The sequence below is a fragment of the Eubalaena glacialis genome, chromosome 20 (genome assembly GCF_028564815.1).
Source record: "Eubalaena glacialis isolate mEubGla1 chromosome 20, mEubGla1.1.hap2.+ XY, whole genome shotgun sequence".
Taxonomy (NCBI): Eukaryota; Metazoa; Chordata; class Mammalia; order Artiodactyla; family Balaenidae; genus Eubalaena; species Eubalaena glacialis.
In genome coordinates, this window is record NC_083735.1 from 21,123,776 (window position 1) to 21,144,156 (window position 20,381).

The window sequence follows — 20,381 nt, forward strand, 5'->3', positions numbered from 1 at the left end:
GTACTAAAACCCATGGACTAGGGTTGAGAGTAGGGCTGAGGTGGGGTTGAGGACTAAGGAAACGGGAAGAAAGTTAAGTCTTGCACTCATTCACCTCTACAACATTCTCCTACTAAATGCCTACTAGAAACTAGACACAATTTTAAATTTAGAGGGCATTTTGGAATGCAAATGTAGTCTCCTGTTTTGAATTCCTGGGGGTCATATAGCTAACAAAACATGGTAGTACATTGTCTTAGTCCGTTTGGACTGCTGTAACAAAATACCATAGACTGGGTGGCTTAAACAACAGATTTTTATTTCTCACAGTTGTGGAGGCTGGAAGTCCAAGATCAAGGTGTCAACAAATCCAGTGTCTGGTGAGAGGCTGCTTCCTGGCTTGCAGACAGCCAGCTTCTCCCTGTGTCCTCACTCCATAGACTGCACAGAGAGAGAAAGCAAACATATTTGTGTCTTTTTATAAGGGCACCAATCCCATTCAGGAGGGCTCCATTCTCATGACCTAATTACCTTCCAAAGACCCCATATCCTAACACCATCACATTATGAGTTAGGATTTCAACATATGAATTTAGGGCATACACAAACATTCAGTCCATAGCATATGTAGAGAGAAATGAAAAGAAATATGCACAAAGGGTGCTATGCCCAGGTCCCTGAGTGGACCACGTTGTACCTGCCAAGAGTTTCTGATGTAGATAGCAGCAGAGGGATGTTCCAGATCTTAACAGGAGGGGAAGATACAGATCCATATGCCAAATGCGTTATGCCAAAAGAAAGAAACCACTGTTATGGAAATAGCAATTCCTCACCCCCTGACCAGTTTGATCTTCTTGCTGAAGCCCTGCTCACTCTCAAATTAATTATGTTTTCCACATATGGGAGCTGGCTTTGTGGATTGTGGATGGATTAATGTGCAAAATTGTCCAATAAATTGAAAATAGATTTCAATTACATGATGTAATTATATTTATTTAAAATATTTTAATAAAGAAAATTATTGATTAGAAGATACATTGGAGAACACTAAATATATATATGTTATGTATGTATATATAGATATACACATACATTTGCAATATTGAATCTAAAATGGATTCACATTCAGTAGTAATAAAGTGTGAACAAATTGCAGTATTAGAATCTATGAAGTATAGAGTAACTAAAGGTTCACAACTGAATAATGCTTTATAAGTACCTTGTGATGTAGCAAGTATGGGCACTATTGTCTACTTGCAGAGAGAAAACACGAGAATCCTTCAGTCCACAAGTCCTTATTAAGCATCCAGCACATGCCAGGTATAATGCCAAGTCTTCAGGCTGCCACCAAGAACAAAGCAGACATCGTCTCTCCTTTTGTATATGCAAAGATTTTCTAACTGGCTAAACCCACACAGACCTTGTCAGGACTATGTCAGGATTTAGAGGTCAGATGTGTACCCAACCAACCTAGCCCAGCAATACCCTACCAAATTAGACAGCCTCCTGAAAAGGATGGTAATTTTAAAATATTAATTTAGGTATAAAACATACTGTAGAGATTAAATAATATATGTATTTCTTTTTCAAAAAAAAAATACATGTTAATGGTTTCCTGGATACCAGATTCATTTTTAAACCTTTCCTCTGACCATAGGAGCTGATGCTGTGGAAGCTCAGTGTAAAAGATTTGAAGTGAGAGCAAGTGAAGATGGCAGGGTGCTGTTTTCTGCAGATGAAGATGAGATTACCATTGGGGCTGAAAAGCTGAAAGTTACAGGTACTGTAGATGGAGGTCTTGGAACATTGTTTACTTCTTGAAAGAATATGCAACTGAACAAGAAACTACTTTTTTATATCTATGGTCCCCACGCCTGAAATTGAGTCTTGCATAATATCATGATATCACATCATTTGATTTTCCAGTAGTCATAAACAGAACGCTCTGGTCATGGTTGCGGAAGACACTATAAATATTAGCCTTAATGATATAAAAGCAAAGCTGCACGTCTCAGGCAGGGTTAGGTGGAGGAAACTGAGTGTGGATGGTGGAAGAAAAGGTGGAGTGCAAACAATGATTAAAGATTACTCAAGGTGATAGATAAATACAATTTAGAGGTATTACTTAAAAGTAAAAGATATGCAAAAGAAGAACTAAAATGTAAATATCAACTTTATAATGAAGTAAGGGGAAGGTTATAAGTAAATTAAATTCCTGTTCTTTGGGCTCATAATTGCCTTCAAAAGTATATAAATCAAGAAATAGTGCTAATCACCTATTATTGAGACATTATTAAAGTCATTATTCTAATATTAGGGCCATTAGTGTCAACCGCCAACTGAAATGAAAAAGCAAAAACAAGAACAAAATAACAAAGTTAAAAGCACGATTGGGAATGGGGAAGAATTTTATTAATACTATTTTAAGCATTTTAAGTACAATCTCTTTTGAATAATTTGATTTACAACCACAATACATATTATTTTGATAAAATGTTTTTCAAATACAAAGAGGCCTATATTAAAAAAAATAAATATGTTTGGCTTAACATTTCCCAGATTTGAGTTTGGGGACAGGTCATGGGATATCTATCATATCTAGGTAGAACAGAACCTGTGGGCCATGTGAGAGCAGTTTGCATGGTAAATGACCTCAGCTCTTGGGCGGTTTGGGTTAAATTCTGCCTCCACCATTCAATATTTTGAGTAAATCTATGCCGTCTATTTTCCTTCATCTAAATGATTGAAATGATAATGATATCATTAGTGCTCAAATTTCATGTGTGTGTGCATGCATGCCTATGTGTGCATGTGTGTTTTTAGAATGTTTTGGGCACATAATGAAGACATTGTAAAGGTTAGCTTTTTGTTTTTATTAATAAAGATAATATTGATATTGCCAATATCCCAGACACCAGGGTCTGTGTGGATTTCAAGAAAGATACACTATTAAATAGCAATGAAATTCAACAAAGATTGTTGAATGGGGATCCTCACTGGGCATCTCTGGTCTGGCTCACAATCTACCACCACCATCCTTACTGTCCCCGAGGGCCTCCTTTCTTTCTTTCGTGAGTTTTCTGATGAGTAGCTGGAGCCTGCACCATTGGGTTAGTGTTTGGGCTGGTTCCCAGGACTGCCCATCAGCCTCATTTCTCTTTCTTTCTTAAGATTTCTTAAAAAGGTCAGGAGTAAACATGTACATGGGGTAAACATTGGCCTTCCTAAGTCTTGAGTTGGCAGTCAGGGAGCCAAAAAAATTTTTTTTATTTAAAAAATCATGAGGAGGGCTTCCCTGGTGGTGCAGTGGTTAAGAATCCACCTGCCAGTGCAGGGGACACGGGTTCGAGCCGTGGTCCGGGAAGATCCCACGTGCCGCGGAGCAACTAAGCCTGTGCGCCACAACTACTGAGCCTGCGCTCTAGAGCCCCTGAGCCACAACTACTGAGCCCGCATGCCACAACTACGGAAGCCCGTGCGCCCAGAGCCCATGCTCTGCAACGAGAGAAGCCACCGCAATGAGAAGCCCGCACACCGCAACAAAGAGTAGCCCCTGCTCGCCGCAACTAGAAAAAGCCTGCACGCAGCAACAAAGACCCAATGCAGACAAAAATAAATAAATAGATAAAATAAATTTATTTTAAAAAATCATGAGTATTTTCCTTGGCAAAGAGCACAAACAAATCAGAAAGGACATTGACTTTAGGGCCCTTGATGCTAACATCTGAGTTGCTAGTTAGTGAGAAAGTCAGGAACCAGAGTAAAAACGCACTCAGAGGGATTGGGCAGATGTGATTTTAATATTTAACAATCTTTAAACCTTGGTAGTGCCTGCAGTTATCAGCTTTGATACCAAAATAATCCTCATAGCTTTTAGGATATTACACACATAACCAAAAATTATTTCATCCATTTCAGATATTTGCATTGGGTACTTTGTATTCATAAGTGAAGGGTAGTTCTGGAGCTCTTGACGGCTTTTATGATCTCATGGAATTCTAACTTTCTCTGATCTTTATATTACCTTGATTTTTCTCATAACTATTGCAGTGAAGTACTGTCTTCACAAAATTACACCCAATAACTAGTTTTCTTAATTTTTCTTGGAGGTAGATGGATACTCACATTTATTTCCTCTTTTTCTCGGTAGCCTGGTTGCCACCTTTGAATTGTTAATTGGACAATTAAGTCAGAGGAAAAAATGCTCCCTAAAATATCTAAGGTTTTTTTACTTTTCAGTTAACTGTCTTAGGGCAGTCATCTCTGCTGACCTATTATTCATTCTTTCTCTCTTTCTCCCCTTTGTATGTGTGTGATGTATGCATGGTATATTGTATGATGTATAGATGGATAAATACGTATATCTCACTCTAGCTCTATTTTCCATTTCTTTCTCTGTCTCAAACATATACACACAGCTTTGAGTTTATTTTTCATAAGACTCTTGTTTATATTTTCCAATTATCTCAAGAAATTAATTAATCAGCTTTACAATATGTTTATGTATCATATGACTCCAGAAGATCCTAAATAATAAACTAATACAATTTTGAGTTCATAATTATAGAATCCAGGCAGATTTTTGTAAAGGATGGAAGCATCACACAGGAGGGAACAATGAGAGTGTCTGTAACAAGTAACCCTGGCTTTTAACCTGATGTGGGTATGCAAGGGCCACGTCTTTCATAAATAAATGCTAAATTGGGGAGTACTTTATTTTATTTTTATTTTTTTAATAAATTTATTTATCTATTTATTTCTTTATTTTTGGGCTGCGCACGGGCTTTCTCTAGTTGCAGCAAGCGGGGGCTACTCTTCGTTGTGGCACGCAGGCTTCTCATTGCGGTGGCTTCTCGTTGTGGATCACGGGCTCTAAGCACGCAGGCTTCAGTAGCTGTGGCACGCAGGCTCAGTAGTTGTGGCTCGCAGGCTCAGTAGTTATGGCACACGGGCTTAATTGCTCAGCGGCATGTGGGATCTTCCCGGACCAGGGCTCACACCCGTGTCCCCTGCATTGGCAGGCGGATTCTCAACCACAGCGCCACCAGGGAAGTCCCAGGGGAGTACTTTAATATGATTAAAATTCCCCTCAGTATCCAGTCACACTTCTATTTCTCATAGGAGAACCCAGATAGACCCACAGACACAGACACAAACATACACACATACACACGCATTCTCAAATTCCTGTGAGGTCCTTACTCCATTACCAGAATACCGCATATGAACTTTATAGTAGCTTTATTCCTTCCTGTGATACTTCTAAAATAATCAAAGGCAAATATAATTTAGAATTTCACATGCTTAGAGGAGGAAATTGTGCATAGCGTAGCATGCAATTTAAGGGCACTGGGATTGATTAGTAACCTCATATGTACTTTAAAGCAGTGCTTAAATATTTAACAAACTATACTACAAAGAAACAGTGACTCCAGGGTATTTCATGTAAATTAGGTAGCAGTGCTGACAAGACTTCAAAGTTACATGTGACAAGAGATCTGTGTGAGGTTGATTCTAGAATTTTAAATTTGTGACACAGAAATTTTCTATTTAAGCAATATCCATAGAGATTAAAATGGATCCTTTCTCATTTATATTTTAAGAAAAATGGCATTTCATACATGGACTTCTCTTTCCAGGTGGCAGAAGTAGATGAATTTATTTAGATAATAAGTGTGTCTATCCGGCTGAGGCAAAATCACTTATGACTAAAATTATTTGTAGATCTAGTGTGGCTCCGGATACTCAAATTTACTCTACTTGGAGCATAGCAGGGATGTACTTGATGCATTTAAATACTTTCAGGGTGCAGGAGGGTAGAAGTAAAGTGGCAGGTGGTTACCTGAATACCACCACCCCTCATTACCCCATCGGCATGTTCAGCAATCAGTCAGTCACATGCTTTCAATTTTTAATGTTTTTACTCTTGATATTACTTGACTTGCTCAGTAGTACTTTGCTTAAATCTTAATTTGAATATACTTATTTGACCTTAACATACCCTGTCTATATCATTGAATATATGGGAGTTTTACACTTTAGCACACATATGCATACTTGACAACTTTATTTTCCTTTGTATTCCCTAATATTGGTCAAAGATATTACTTAATGCAATTATCTTTTGAGACCAGGTCAATAAATAAAAGATATGAACCTTGACACGCAGAAGACTCTTAAATTTAGTGCTTTCAGGCAGAATCAATCAATTGCAATTTGTACTTTCATTTTTATTCCAAGTAGTGTATTAACTTAGAAAACAAAGTGCAGGTCATTTGACTTTATAAAGTGAAAGACTTTAGTCCTATACGATACTTTCATGTTAAATTAAAAGCCATTAGTTGGAGTTAGATCTCTCTGTTTTGCCTTTGAGAGAAAAGTAGAAAACGGCTCAATGTATGAGAAAAAAGGATATCTCTTTTTTATCAGGCGGTAGAAATTCAAACTGGCAATTTGAAAGAATAGTGAATCCGAATCATGCATCCACCCTGTGCCCTAGTGTTTGCTTGAAAGCCAAGAGTGTCATTCCTTTGTCTCTGTTCTAATTGAATGGTTGGAAAGATAGACAGGTTCCAATGCTTATTTGACAACAGAAGAAAGAGTTTTCCAAAGAGCTGCCTTTAAATTAAACATTATGTTTCTGGGTTGAAATCAGTATTTTCTGGTTTGTCTTTATTAGTTAGTCTTCTACATCCTTGTTCTTGTCTGTTAAATTGAGACATTGTGATGGGGTCAGCTTTGGAATCAACCTTTCTATTACATAGGACTGTTGTTCCTCCAGGCTGTCCAAATGCTAAGAACATGGTAACACTCAACCAGCAGGATAGAGCTGCTTGGTCTGAAAGGCACCTGAAGAAATGTGATGAGATCAGGTGCTGAGGAAAGTGAGGTGCAATCACTTCATTTTCTTCGGTGTGGCATTTCAAGTCTGTAGACTTGGGTAAATCACTCAACTCAATTTTCTAGTTGTTTTTTTTAATTAGTCCTCCTCCTCCTTTCCTCCCACCCCAGCAAGCCTGAGGAAATGCTTCAAAAGCACATCTGCATGGTTACTGTCTCTAGTTTTTTAAACTTACGGAGGATAAAGCTTTTAGAGATGTTAAAGATGAGTACCACTCTGGCCCCCACATTTCTGGGTGAAAACTGATTGCAGGTTTTGAAGAGTATTAATAATGAACTATGCCATCGTCAGAAAATAGCTGCTTCCTCTGAGCACCTTACTGACAGTCTTCTCCGTGACTTATTTTATTTCTCTGAGCTCTGACTTAAATGTTTCCTAATTTTGTTAAAGCAAAACTTCTTGAAAATATAATTGGTATAATAGAAATGTGAAGAAAGTCATAAAAGAGGACCACTTTCCTTTTATAAAAGGAGTTTCAAAGAATTTTGTGGATTTGTTTTTAAAGCCAATCACTTAGCAAAACTTGAATGGAGCTCCAGAGCAAGGGGTACACAAGAGTTTTTTGTTTTCTTTTTTAAATTATACTCATGACTTTTCTTCAGGCTTGACATTGTTTCAAACAATAAAACATAAATTTGAACAACATAATTAATAAACCACAGATAACAAATGAAGAGGAAATAGGCAGTCTACCTGAAAAAGAATTCAGAGTAATGATAGTAAAGATGATACAAAATCTTGGAAATAGAATGAAGAAAATACAAGAAACCTTTAACAAGGACCTAGAAGAACTAAAGAGCAAACAAACAATGATGAACAACACAATAAATGAAATTAAAACTTCTCTAGAAAGAATCAATAGCAGAATAACTGAAGCAGAAGATAGGATAAATGAGCTGGAAGATAAAATAGTGGAAATAACTACCACAGAGCAGAATAAAGAAAAAAGATTGAAAATAATTGAGGACAGTCTTAGAGACCTCTGGGACAACATTAAATGCACCAACATTAGAATTATAGGGGGTTCCAGAAGAAGAAGAGAAAAAGAAAGGGACTGAGAAAATATTTGAAGAAATTATACTTGAAAACTTCCCTAACATGGGAAAGGATATAGTCAATCAAGTCCAGGAAGCACAGAAAGTCCCATACAGGATAAATCCAAGGAGATACATGCCAAGACACATAATAATCAAACTATCAAAAATTAAATACAAAGAATAAAAATTAAAAGCAGCAAGGGAAAAAGCAACAAATAACATACAAGGGAATCCCCATAAGGTTAACAGCTAATCTTTCAGAAGAAACTCTGCAAGCCAGAAGGAAGTGGCAGGATACATTTAAAGTGATGAAGGAGAAAAACCTACAACCAAGATTACTCTACCCAGCAAGGATCTCATTCAGATTTGACAGAGAAATTAAAACCTTTACAGACAAGCAAAAACTAAAAGAATTCAGCACCACGAAACCAGCTTTACAACAAATGCTAAAGGAACTTCTCTAGGCTGGAAACACAAGAGAAGGAAAAGACCTACAACAGCAAACCCAAAACAATTAAGAAAACGGTAATAGGAACATACACATCAGTAATAACCTTAAATGTAAATGGATTAAATGCTCCAACCAAAAGACATAGACTGGCTGAATGGATACAAAAACAAGACCTGTATATATGCTGTCTACAAGAGACCCACTTCAGACCTAGGGGCACATACAGACTGAAAGTGAGGGGATGGAAAAAGATATCCCATGCAAATGGAAATCAGAAGAAAGCTGGAGTAACAATTCTCATATCAGACAAAATAGACTTTAAAATAAAGACTATTACAAGACACAAAGAAGAACACTACATAATGATCAAGGGATCAATCCAAGAAGAAGATATAACAATTGTAAATATTTATGCACCCAACATAGGATCACCTAAATACATAAGGCAAAGCTAACAACCTTTGCGGAAATCGACAGTAACACAATCATAGTAGGGGACTTTAACACCCCACTTTCACCAATGGACAGATCATCCAAAATGAAAATAAATAAGGAAACACAAGCTTTAAATGATACATTAAACCAGATGGACTTAATTGATATTTATAGGACTTCCATCCAAAAACAACAGAATACACTTTCTTCTCAAGTGCTCATGGAACATTCTCCAGGATAGATCATATCTTGGGTCAGAAATCAAGTCTTGGTAAATTTAAGAAAATTGAAATCGTATCAAGTATCTTTTCTGACCACAACACTATGAGACTAGATATATATTACAGGAAAAAATCTGTAAAAAATACAAACACATGGAGGCTAAACAATACACTACTAAATAACCAAGAGATCACTGAAGAAATCAAAGAGGATATCAACACATACCTAGAAACAAATGACAATGAAAACACTATGACCCAAAACCTGTGGGATGCAGCAAAAGCAGTTCGAAGAGGGAAGTTTACAGCAATAAAATCCCACCTCAAGAAACAAGAAACATCTCAAATAAACAACCTTAGCTTACACCTAAAACAATTAGAGAAAGAAAAACAAAAAACCCCCCAAATTTAGCAGAAGGAAAGAAATCATAAAAATCAGATCAGAAATAAATAAATAAGGGCTTCCCTGGTGGCGCAGTGGTTAAGAATCCACCTGCTAATGCAGGGGACGTGGGTTCGAGCCCTGGTCCAGGATGATCCCACATGCCATGAAGCAGCTAAGCCTGAGCACCACAACTACTGAGTCTGCGCTCTAGAGTTCGAATGCCACAACTACTGAAGGCCACATGCCTAGAGCCCATGCTCCACAGCAAGAGAAGCCACCGCAATGAGAAGCCCAGACACTGCAATGAAGAATAGCCCAAGCTCGCCCCAACTAGAGAAAGCCCATGCACAGCAACGAAGACCCAACGCAGCCAAAAATAAATAAATTAATTAAAATTACTTTTAAAAAAAAGAAATAAATGAAAAAGAAATGAAGAAAACAATAGCAAAGATCAATAAAACTAAAAGCTGTTTCTTTGAGAAGATAAACAAAATTGATAAACCATTAGCCAGACTCATCAAGAAAAAAAGGGAGAAGATTCAAATCAACTGAACTAAAAATGAAAAAGGAGAAGTAACAACTGATACTGCAGAACTACAAACGATCATGAGAGATTACTGCAAGCATCTATATGCCAATAAAATGGACAATCTGGAAGAAATGGACAAATTCTTAGAAAAGCACAACCTTCCGAGACTGAACCAGGAAGAAATAGAAAATATGAACAGACCAATCATAAGCACTGAAATTGAAACGGTGATTAGAAATCTTCCAACAAACAAAAGCCCAGGACTAGATGGCTTCACAGGCAAAATCAATCAAACATTTAGAGAAGAGCTAACACCTATCCTTCTCAAACTCTTCCAAAATATAGCAGAGGGAGGAACACTCCGAAACTCATTTTATGAGGCCACCATCACCCTGATAAGAAAAGCAGACAAAGATGCCACAAAAAAAAAACTACAGACCAATATCACTGATGAACATAGATGCAAAAATCCTCAACAAAATACTAGCAAACAGAATCCAACAGCACATTAAAAGGATCATACACCATGATCAAGTGGGGTTTACCCCAGGAATGCAAGGATTCTTCAATTTACTCCAATCAATCAATGTGATACACCACATTAACAAACTGAAGGATAAAAAGGTTAAAAACCATATGATCATCTCAATAGATGGAGAAAAAGCTTTTGAGAAAATTCAACACCAATTTATGATAAAAACCCTCCAGAAAGTAGGCATACATGGAACTTACCTCAACATAATAAAGGTCATATATGACAAACCCACAGCCAGCATTGTTCTCAATGGTGAAAAACTGAAACCATTTCCACTAAGATCAAGAACAAGCCAAGGTTGCCCACTCTCAACACTATTATTCAACATAGTTTTGGAAGTCTTAGCCACAGCAATCAGAGAAGAAAAAGAAATAAAAGGACTCCAAGTCAGAAAAGAAGAAGTAAAACTGTCACTGTTTGCAGATGACATGAAACTATACACAGAGAATCCTAAAGATGCTACCAGAAAACTGCTAGAGCTAATCAGTGAATTTGGTAAAGTAGCAAGATACAAATTAATGCACAGGAATCTCTTGCATTCCTATATGCTAATTATGAAATATCTGAAAGAGAAATTAAGGAAACATTCCTGTTTACCACTGCAACAAAAATAATAAAATACCTAGGAATAAACCTACCTAAGGAGACAAAAGACCTGCATGCAGAAAACTATAAGACACTGATGAAAGAAATTAAAGATGATACAAACAGATGAAGAGATATACCATGTTCTTGGATTGGAAGAGTCAACATTGTGAAAATGACTATCCTTCCCAAAACAATCTACAGATTCAATGCAATCCCTATCAAACTACCAATGGCATTTTTCACAGAACTAGAGCAAAAAAAATTCACAATTTGTATGGAAACACAAAAGACCCCGAATAGCCAAAGCAATCTTGAGAAAGAAAAACAGAGCTGGAGGAATCAGGCTCCCTGACTTCAGACTATAAAATACAAAGCTACAATAATCGAGACAGTATGGTACTGGCACAAAAACAGAAATGTAGATCAATGCAACAGGATAGAAAGCCCAGAGATAAACCCACGCACATATGGTCACCTTTTCTTTGATAAAGGAGGCAAGAATATGCAATGCAGAAAAGACAGCCTCTTCAATTAGCGGTGCTGGGAAAACTGGACAGCTACATGTAAAAGAATGAAATTAGAACACTCCCTAACACCATACACAAAAATAAACTAAAAATGGATTCAAGACCTAAATGTAAGGCCAGACACTATAAAACTCTTAGAGAAAAACATAGGCAGAGCGCTCTGTGACGTACATCGCAGCAAGATCCTTTTTGACCAACCTCCTAGAGAAATGGAAATAAAAACAAAAATAAACAAATGGGACCTAATGAAACTTAAAAGCTTTTTCACAGCAAAGGAAACCATAAACAAGACGAAAAGACAACCCTCAGAATGGGAGAAAATATTTACAAACGAAGCAACTGACAAAGGATTAATCTCCAAAATATACAAGCAGCTCATGCAGCTCAATATCAAAAAGACAAACAACCCAATCCAAAAATGGGCAGAAGACCTAAACAGACATTTCTCCAAAGAAGATATACAGATTGCCAACAAACACATGAAAGGATGCTCAACATCACTAATCATTAAAGAAATGCAATTCAAAACTACAATGAGGTATCACCTCACACCAGTCAGAATGGCCATCATCAAAAAATCTACAAACAATAAATGCTGGAGAAGGTGTGGAGAAAAGGGAACCCTCTTGCACTGTTGGTGGGAATGTAAATTGATACAGCCACTATGGAGAACAGTATGAAGGTTACTTTAAAAACTAAAAATAGAACTACCATGTGACCCAGCAATCCCACTACTGGGCACATACCCTGAGAAAACCATCATTCAAAAAGAGTCATGTACCACAATGTTCATTGCAGCACTATTTACAATAGCCAGGACATGGAAGCAAACTAAGTGTCCATTGACAGATGAATGGATGAAGAAGATGTGGCACACGTATACAATGGAATATTACTCAGCCATAAAAAGAAACGAAATTGATTTATTTGTAGTGAGGTGGATGGACCTAGAGTCTGTCATATAGAGTGAAGTAAGTCGGAAAGAGAAAAACAAATACCGTATGCTAACACATATATATGGAATCTAAAAAAAAAAAAAAAAATGGTTCTGAAGAACCTAGGGGCAGGACAGGAATAAAGACGCAGACGTAGAGAATGGAGTTGAGGACACGGGGAGGGCGAAGGGTACGCTGGGATGAAGTGAGAGAGTGGCATGGACATATATACACTACCAAATGTAAAACAGATAGCTAGTGGGAAGCAGCGGAGATAGCACAGGGAGATCAGCTCTGTGCTTTTTGACCACCTAGAGGGGTGGGATAGGGTGGGTGGGATAGGGTGGGAGGGAGACGCAAGAGGGAGGGGATATGGAGATATACGTATACTATAGCTCATTCACTTTGTTATACAGCAGAAAGTAACACAACATTGTAAAGCAATTATACTTCAATAAAGATGTTAAAAAAGTAATGCTACCTAACCTCTTGTGAGTAGAAAACAAACGCAGATAAATCGAGCTCTGTTTGTTTCCCTATTGGCACACAATGAATTACATGGCAAGTGATAACATAAAATTCACAGGAGCATCTGGAACAATAAGAGGTTAAAAAAAAAAAAAAAAACTCATAGAAACAAAAGGATGAAGGGAGTTTGTTTCGGCATTAGCAAGTGCTTTCTTCCTAGCTGTTTCCCAACTGGTCTCTATCTATGAATGCCACACTATCCTGTTATTGGAGGATAGACTTTTTGAGACTTGCATTTTTCACCTCAATTTTTATAAAACGATTATTAGTAAAAGAGTGAAAACATATGTATTAAGGCAGGTTGCCAAATGAAGATTCCAAATTATGACTTTGTCCACAACTGCACAGACACTCAGAAAATGACAGGTTAAACTCTGATTTTTTTTTTTTAATATTTTTTGATGTGAACCATTTTTGAAGCCTTTATTGTTTGTTAAAATATTGCTTCTATGTTATGTTTTGGTTTTTTGACCGCTAGGCATGGGGGATCGTTAGCTCCCCGAACAGGGATCAGACTCGCACCCCCTGCATTGGAAGAGCAGAATCTTAACCACTGGACCGCCAGGGAAGTCCCTCTGATATTTTAGAATCACTTAGCTATATTGAGATTAGAAGGAAAGTCTAACTAAACTGTGTTTAATAAGGTACCATGTCAGAAGTCCTAGTTGCGTTCAGATGCTGATTTGTGTATATTAACTCTGTAGCTCAGGTCCATAAAGCCATTTATAGAATTAGCATCTTTTGAACACACAAGTTTTTTTTTAATTGAAAAAATGATTGTAGAAAGTTTCAGATACAGGCATACCTCATTTTATTGCTCTTTGCTTCATTGCACTTTGCAGATATTGTGTTTTTTACAAACTGAAGGTGTGTGACTACCCTGTATTAAGCAAATCTATGGGCACCATTTTTCCAACAGCATTTGCTCAGTTCATATCTTTGTGTCACATTTTGGTAATTCTTGCAATATTTTAAATCCTTCACCAGCAAAAAAAATTATGACTCACTGAAGGCTCAGTTGATGGTTAGCATTTATTTAGCAATAAAGTATTTTAAATTAAGGTATGTACATTGTTTTTTTAGATGTAATGGTATTGCGCACTTAACAGACTGCAGTATAGTAAAAACATAACTTTTATATGCTCTGGGAAACCAAAACATTTGTGTAACTTGCTTTATTGCATTTATTTGCTTTCTTGCCATGGTTTGGAACCGAACCCACGATATCTCCAGGGTATGCCTGTAAATCCATAAACACATGTAGTATCTGAAGCCACTAAAGACAGGTGGGTACCACCACTTTTGGATAAATTTCTCTTTTCCATAGAATGTGCTTTAGTGGCAATGTATCAGAAGTATCAGGGGAAAAGCATTAAGAAATAAAAGTGTTGCTGAGATGAGTACCTGTCCTTGTGCGTTCCACTTGCAATGATCAGCATGGTGTGCCAGTTGGAAACACAATCTTCCTGCCTATGACTAACAGCAGTAGAAAGCCCGTCTTACTTTTCTCCAGAAACTAGTTTAAATAGGGGTGCAGAATCTAAAGAATAAAATAAGACAAAAAGGCAGGATTAAGGTATTCCTTTATTTTCCCAAAAAACCTGAGTTTATGGTACAACTAACAGTCCATTTTCAGATAAATGATTTCCACAGGGATCAGAAAAGCTTAAATTGCATGTGGATTAAGTAATGATAAACTTTGTAAAGGAAAGGGCTATAGAGAAAATATGCCTGCATAAAAATGAATGTGACCTTAAAGAAGCAAAATTAGCACTAGCTATGCTATCTGTATTTAGGTAAAATGTCCAAACCTCAAAACAAAATATACTACTAGATTAAGTGTCTCAAAGCTTGCAAAGATAACTTAAATGTAGTAAAAAGGTAATTCATGTAGAGATCTTGTCTTATTAATTTTCCAAATCACATCATGAACTGATTTTTTATGAAATGTTTTACAAAATAAAGAAAAAGTATAGGAAGTTCATTTGTTATCAAGTTATTTCATATTTTTATGTTTCAGTTTCTGTTAGAATGTGCACAATGGAGTGATCAATCAATTCAAATGTAGCTGCCTTTTGATAAATCCATAACAAAAGGATCTTATGATTGTGTTTGCTAAAGATATGCTGTTGGTAACACTTGTTCATTTAAGATTTTTTAAACATTTCAGGTGTGTATTGCTTCTTATTCCTTTAGTGGTTATTAAGGTAAAGGGCAAAATGACAATCTTAGTAATTATAGACCTTGGAATTACTTATTATTTCTGAAAATATATATCCTAAGAGTGAATGATGAAAGCTCTGCTTGACCTTCTGATATTCTTTTCTGAAGGTGGAAATTTGAAAGAGGGATTATTTCTATATCTTTTTCCTAGATGTAGTTTCCATCAAGTATCATTCAATTTGAATTTTTTTTTTCTTTTTTGTTTTCTCCACACACTTTTAAATTTCAGTTATTCTTTGCTTCATTAAAAGGAATAGAAGGAATTAACAAAAGAAGAACTTTTTTTCCCCCTAAAAATCAGAGATAAATGCTAGAAAAATACAAGCTACTTGAAGCTTATAAAATATGAGCAAGAAGCGTCTCTGCGTAATTTCAAATCTTGATATATTTAAGTTTAATTTTCTTTATTAGTGATAAAACATTTTATTTTTGAATATATTTCATCTTGAGGAAAATAGCTTTATTCTAATGTATTTTTAATCTGATCATCAAGTATCTTTTCCATGATGTCTTTTTATCTTCTGAAAACCTTAAAAAGTTGAAAAGAGGACATGATTTGGCATGTGAGAGTAAATGCCTTGAGATATTTTTTAAATTATGAAAAATGCTGACTGAAAAGTAAAAACAGATTTTGAAATAATTTATTTTCAGAAATATTGGCAGCTTATTCTCTACTTTCAAATGAACAACATGGTAGGGGTTTGTTTCTGTTTCAGAGAGACAATTTAACAATACTGTTTCCCTGTTTTACTAGAAAAATTAACATTGAATAGGCTCATAATAACAGTTTTAATAAATTCAGATCATCACCTCAGGATATTAATAACCTGATTTGATTTGAAGTATTAAACAAAGAAATATACTGGGAAACATAAACTTAGCAAGTTTTACATATCAATCATAAAATACTGCAGCATAATTTTTAATTTATTCACGCTTTTATTAATTTTTTCGTTCCCATTCTTTCTTTCATTTACTGATCCTTAACTGTATATCAGAATTCAAGATCAGTACTAAGCATACAAAATTTATTAAGACAAAGTCCTTGAGTTCAAGGAACTCATAAATTACTGGGTAGAAGTTTAACGTGAATTGCAAAGCAGGATAACTGCCATGTATAGTAATTTTCACGAGGAGCTGGGGAAACTGAGCAGAAAGAGGAAGAGCAGGAAGGACACAGAAAATGTTTCACAGAGAAAATCATTTAGAATCAGATCCTGAAAATGAGTAGAGATGACCATTAAAGGGGCAAGAGAGGTATGTCGGGAAGAAGTGGTACTCTTAACAGTTTATAAACATTTCAAAATCTGCAAAAGTTTTATTGTCACTGGAGTATAAAATGCAGAAAACTGCTAACAGGTAAGTCCTACTAAGGAATTCAGGTTTGACTTCCACCGACTTTCGGATTCCGGAAGCATTTTAAGTGAGAATTACACCGTCAGCTTTGAGTTTCAGAACATTAGTTGGCTGTGGTATCGAGGAATAACTGGGAGAAAATGTAAGTGATACTGAAGTTGTAAAAAGAAGTAAACTGATAGGGAAGTTGAACAAGAAAGGGCATCTCAGTATATTTCCCCATTTCTGACTTGAGTTTTTAGGGCATGATTGTACCATTAATCAAACTAGGAGGGTTAAAAAGAGGGAAAAAAGCTTTCAAGAAGAAAGTCCTTGAAATATTGGTCCTTACCAATATTTATTAATTACCTCACATATGTAAGATACCATGTTGCTCACAAGAATACAATGGGATATAAGGAACGTCTTTGATATATATATATTTTTTAGCCTAGAGGGGGAGTAATATATAATTTAGCATGTAAAATTTCAGAATAGATGTGATAGCTTCCCAATGAGTGCTATAGGTAGTAAACCCCAAATATAGTCAGAGAATGAACAGATTGTATTTACCTTAACAGGTGGGAAAATTAGTAAATAGATTTATAGATGAGTAGAGGAAAATAAGTCTGAATGAATGGATTTTGCATTCAAGCAGAAGTCTTGAATGGTGGGCAAAAGCATTATACAAGAAAATAATTACAGGTTTTTGTACAGGTGAGATATCAAGAGGTTTGGTAAGATTAATATAGCAATGTATAGGTGGTATTTTGTGCAGTTAGCTGGAAGCAGGAACACCATTTAGACTATTAAAATAACACAAGTAAGAGATGTATGTTGAAATGGGTTGACATTTCTCCTTTTAAAGGGTAATGATGCTTTCAGGATTCAGAGGAACTCATTTTAACGGAGTAAAAGATACGATAGTTAATAATTTACTTTTGCCAATATGATTATTCCATCCCTTCCCCCAAATATTCTGTCGATTTGCAGGGGCAAACTTACTTCCACTTGTATTTAAGGAGAAATGAGAAGAGGTATAAAGGTTTCGACATGTCAGAAAAAATTATGTAACTTGTGACAGTTAGAAATTGAAGGTACCTTAGAGATCATGTTATTTAGAGCTTAATTTTACAAATAGCAACGGGGGGGCGGCTTTAAATACTTGTCAAAGATCAAAGAATGAATTAGAGGCAGATTTGGGAATAAAATGAAACTGTTCCCTGTCCAATCTTTTACTCTACCAATTTAGATCTGAGGGGAAAGAGATGCAAATAAAGAAAAAAGAAACCAAAGTGTGAAGACTTCCAAAGAATTTGAAATATTCAGTAGCATAAGTTTAAATTTGAAGATAATGAATAAATAAGAATCCTTCTGGCCCTTAAGATCTAGATGAACTTACCCTGGACCTCATCCCTATTCTAGTGCAGGAATTTAAAATGCTGCCTACGTTCCCATTAATTGTCAGGGGAAGAGGGCAGGCGGACAGATACTCATGCTCTCTTAACATCCTTTGCCTCGTGCCTCCTATTATTTCTTCTGTCCCATATAGAGCTGGGTGTGACATTCATTCCCTTCTTTGTCCCTCTCCAAAAAAAATCTCAAAAAATACGAAGATCATGGTAGATTTTATTGAAAAACTGAAAGCACTAGGAGATCTCATTGGCAAACATCAAGACAAATAACAATAGAATTTAACTCAACAATATTTCTACTCCTCTTTAGCTTCTTTTCCCACAGAGTGCCCCAGTCTTTCTTCATTCCTTTGTTCCCAATCCACCTGGCTTTTCTCTTTTTTACTTTTCCTTCTGGTTCTCCAGAACAGCAAGCACTCTGTGCCAGACCTTAGCCTCCTCCATCGCAGCCTTTCGAGCAGCACATAGAGGCCCTAGTGAGGACTGCTCTCCTTCTAGGCAGCTTTCTGCTGCTGTGTTCTTCATCTTACTTCCAAACCAAAGAAAACATTTATTTATTCAACAACTTCAGAGAGACATACTAATGAATGTCTATATTATACTAGATAAAGTGCTAGGAAGTGGAACTACAGGAGTGAAAAAGGCTCCTGATCTCAAGTAGGATAATAATTAAAAAGAAAATATTGTAAAGTGCCTTTCAATTTAATTAACCAAGTAATTTATATGCATTTAATAGCACAGGATCAAACTTGAAGATAATGAATAAACAGGAATGTTTTTGTCCCTGAAATCTACATGAATTCACCCTAGACTTCAGCCCTATTCCAGTATAGCAATTTAAAATGCTGTCTACTGTTAATTAATTTTTTGATTATTTAAGTCTCCTAACAATCCCATGGATTAGATAAGAGAGGTGGTATGGTTGACATTACTCAGATTCCTCTACCTTAAGTTTTCAGGTTGGAATTCTTACCAATTCATGACTAAAATTTCACTTTGAGAAGAGAAATATTCTAAGGAATGATGCCCTGTACTACACTTTCTTTAACTTTTCCTTTGATTTTTGAATGGAAACTAAAACTCTGGTAGAGTTAATGACTGTTTTACCTACTCCAATTATTCAAATGATGCATTTCTATTATATCCTGCACAAAGAACTAGTAAGTGTAAAACATGAAAAAAATCATCATCCATCCACCTTAGTTACTAAAGGGTCTACTGTGCATTTTTGTTTTCATGTTTCCTCAATTTTTTAAATATTATGATGAAGTTCAATTAAAAGTAAGATCATGCTGGACATTTTTTTAGAAGAAACTTCGTTCTTAGAGCTTATTTGAGCATTAATTGATCTTATCTGGTACCTAAGCGGCTGCATTAGAGAATTCCTTGATTTAGTGAAGAGAGTTTTGATTAATAAAATGCATTTAATATTTAACATTCAAGAATACCTTTTCAGTGTCTAAATTTCAGATTTCAGAATTCAGCATGAGACTATGTTACTTGAAGCTATGACATTTTGGGAATAGAGATTTCACATATTAATGAGTAGACCCATGCTGGGACATTAACTCTACAGATACAATGTGTACATCTTCTGTGGCTGACTTTCATAAAGGAAATTGATAGAGAGAGGGAATTAAGGAATACTGAATTCTTACAGTGAACCAGGTATCCTATTTAATTAAAACCTAACCCAAGGGCTTCCCTGGTGGCACAGTGGTTGAGAATCTGCCTGCCAATGCAGGGGACACGGGTTCGAGCCTTGGTCTGGGAAGATCCCACATGCCGTGGAGCAACTGGGCCCGTGAGCCACAATTACTGAGCCTGCGCGTCTGGAGCCTGTGCTCCGCAACAGGAGAGGCCGCGATAGTGAGAGGCCCGTGCACCGCGATGAAGAGTGGCCCCCGCTTGCCACAACTAGAGAAAGCCCTCGCACAGAAACGAAGACCCAACACAGCCATAAATAAATAAAAATTAAAACAAAAAAAAAAAAAGTAAGAGCAGTGGCAGATTTGGCCTAAGAATTAAAAAAAAAACCTAACCCAAACTGCAAGGTTGGCATTACTATACGTATTTGTATCAATGGAAATTGAAGTTTGGAGAGATTAAATAACTTGCTCAACATCACTTAGATGGAATGAAGGAGGTGGCATTGCTTCCCAAAATGGCTCATTTCAAAGTTCATAGTGTGTCCATAAGAAAACCTGAACTCCAAGATTCTAGCCTCATAGATAAGGTATTTAATTTCTCTGATTAGAGCATCCTCATTTTTCAAGTGTAAACAATCTATCATCTCCGTATATTAAAAATGTTGGTGAGAAAAAATGAGATAATTTATATAAAACTAATATTTCAAA

At 36.2% G+C, this 20,381-nt stretch overlaps 1 protein-coding gene across 3 annotated transcripts in view; it reads left to right on the forward strand.

Moving 5' to 3' along the window:
- Nucleotides 1-20,381, forward strand: part of SGCZ (sarcoglycan zeta) — a 329,058-nt gene that overhangs the window by 287,211 nt on the left and 21,466 nt on the right. For 2 of the 3 annotated variants that reach the window (XM_061177331.1, XM_061177332.1), the window contains one exon: nt 1,637-1,759. The exons of the other annotated variant lie outside the window; for it this stretch is intronic. In XM_061177331.1, the coding sequence (XP_061033314.1) occupies nt 1,637-1,759 (123 nt within the window). The remainder of the gene's footprint in view (nt 1-1,636; nt 1,760-20,381) is intronic. 3 annotated transcript variants of the gene reach the window in all.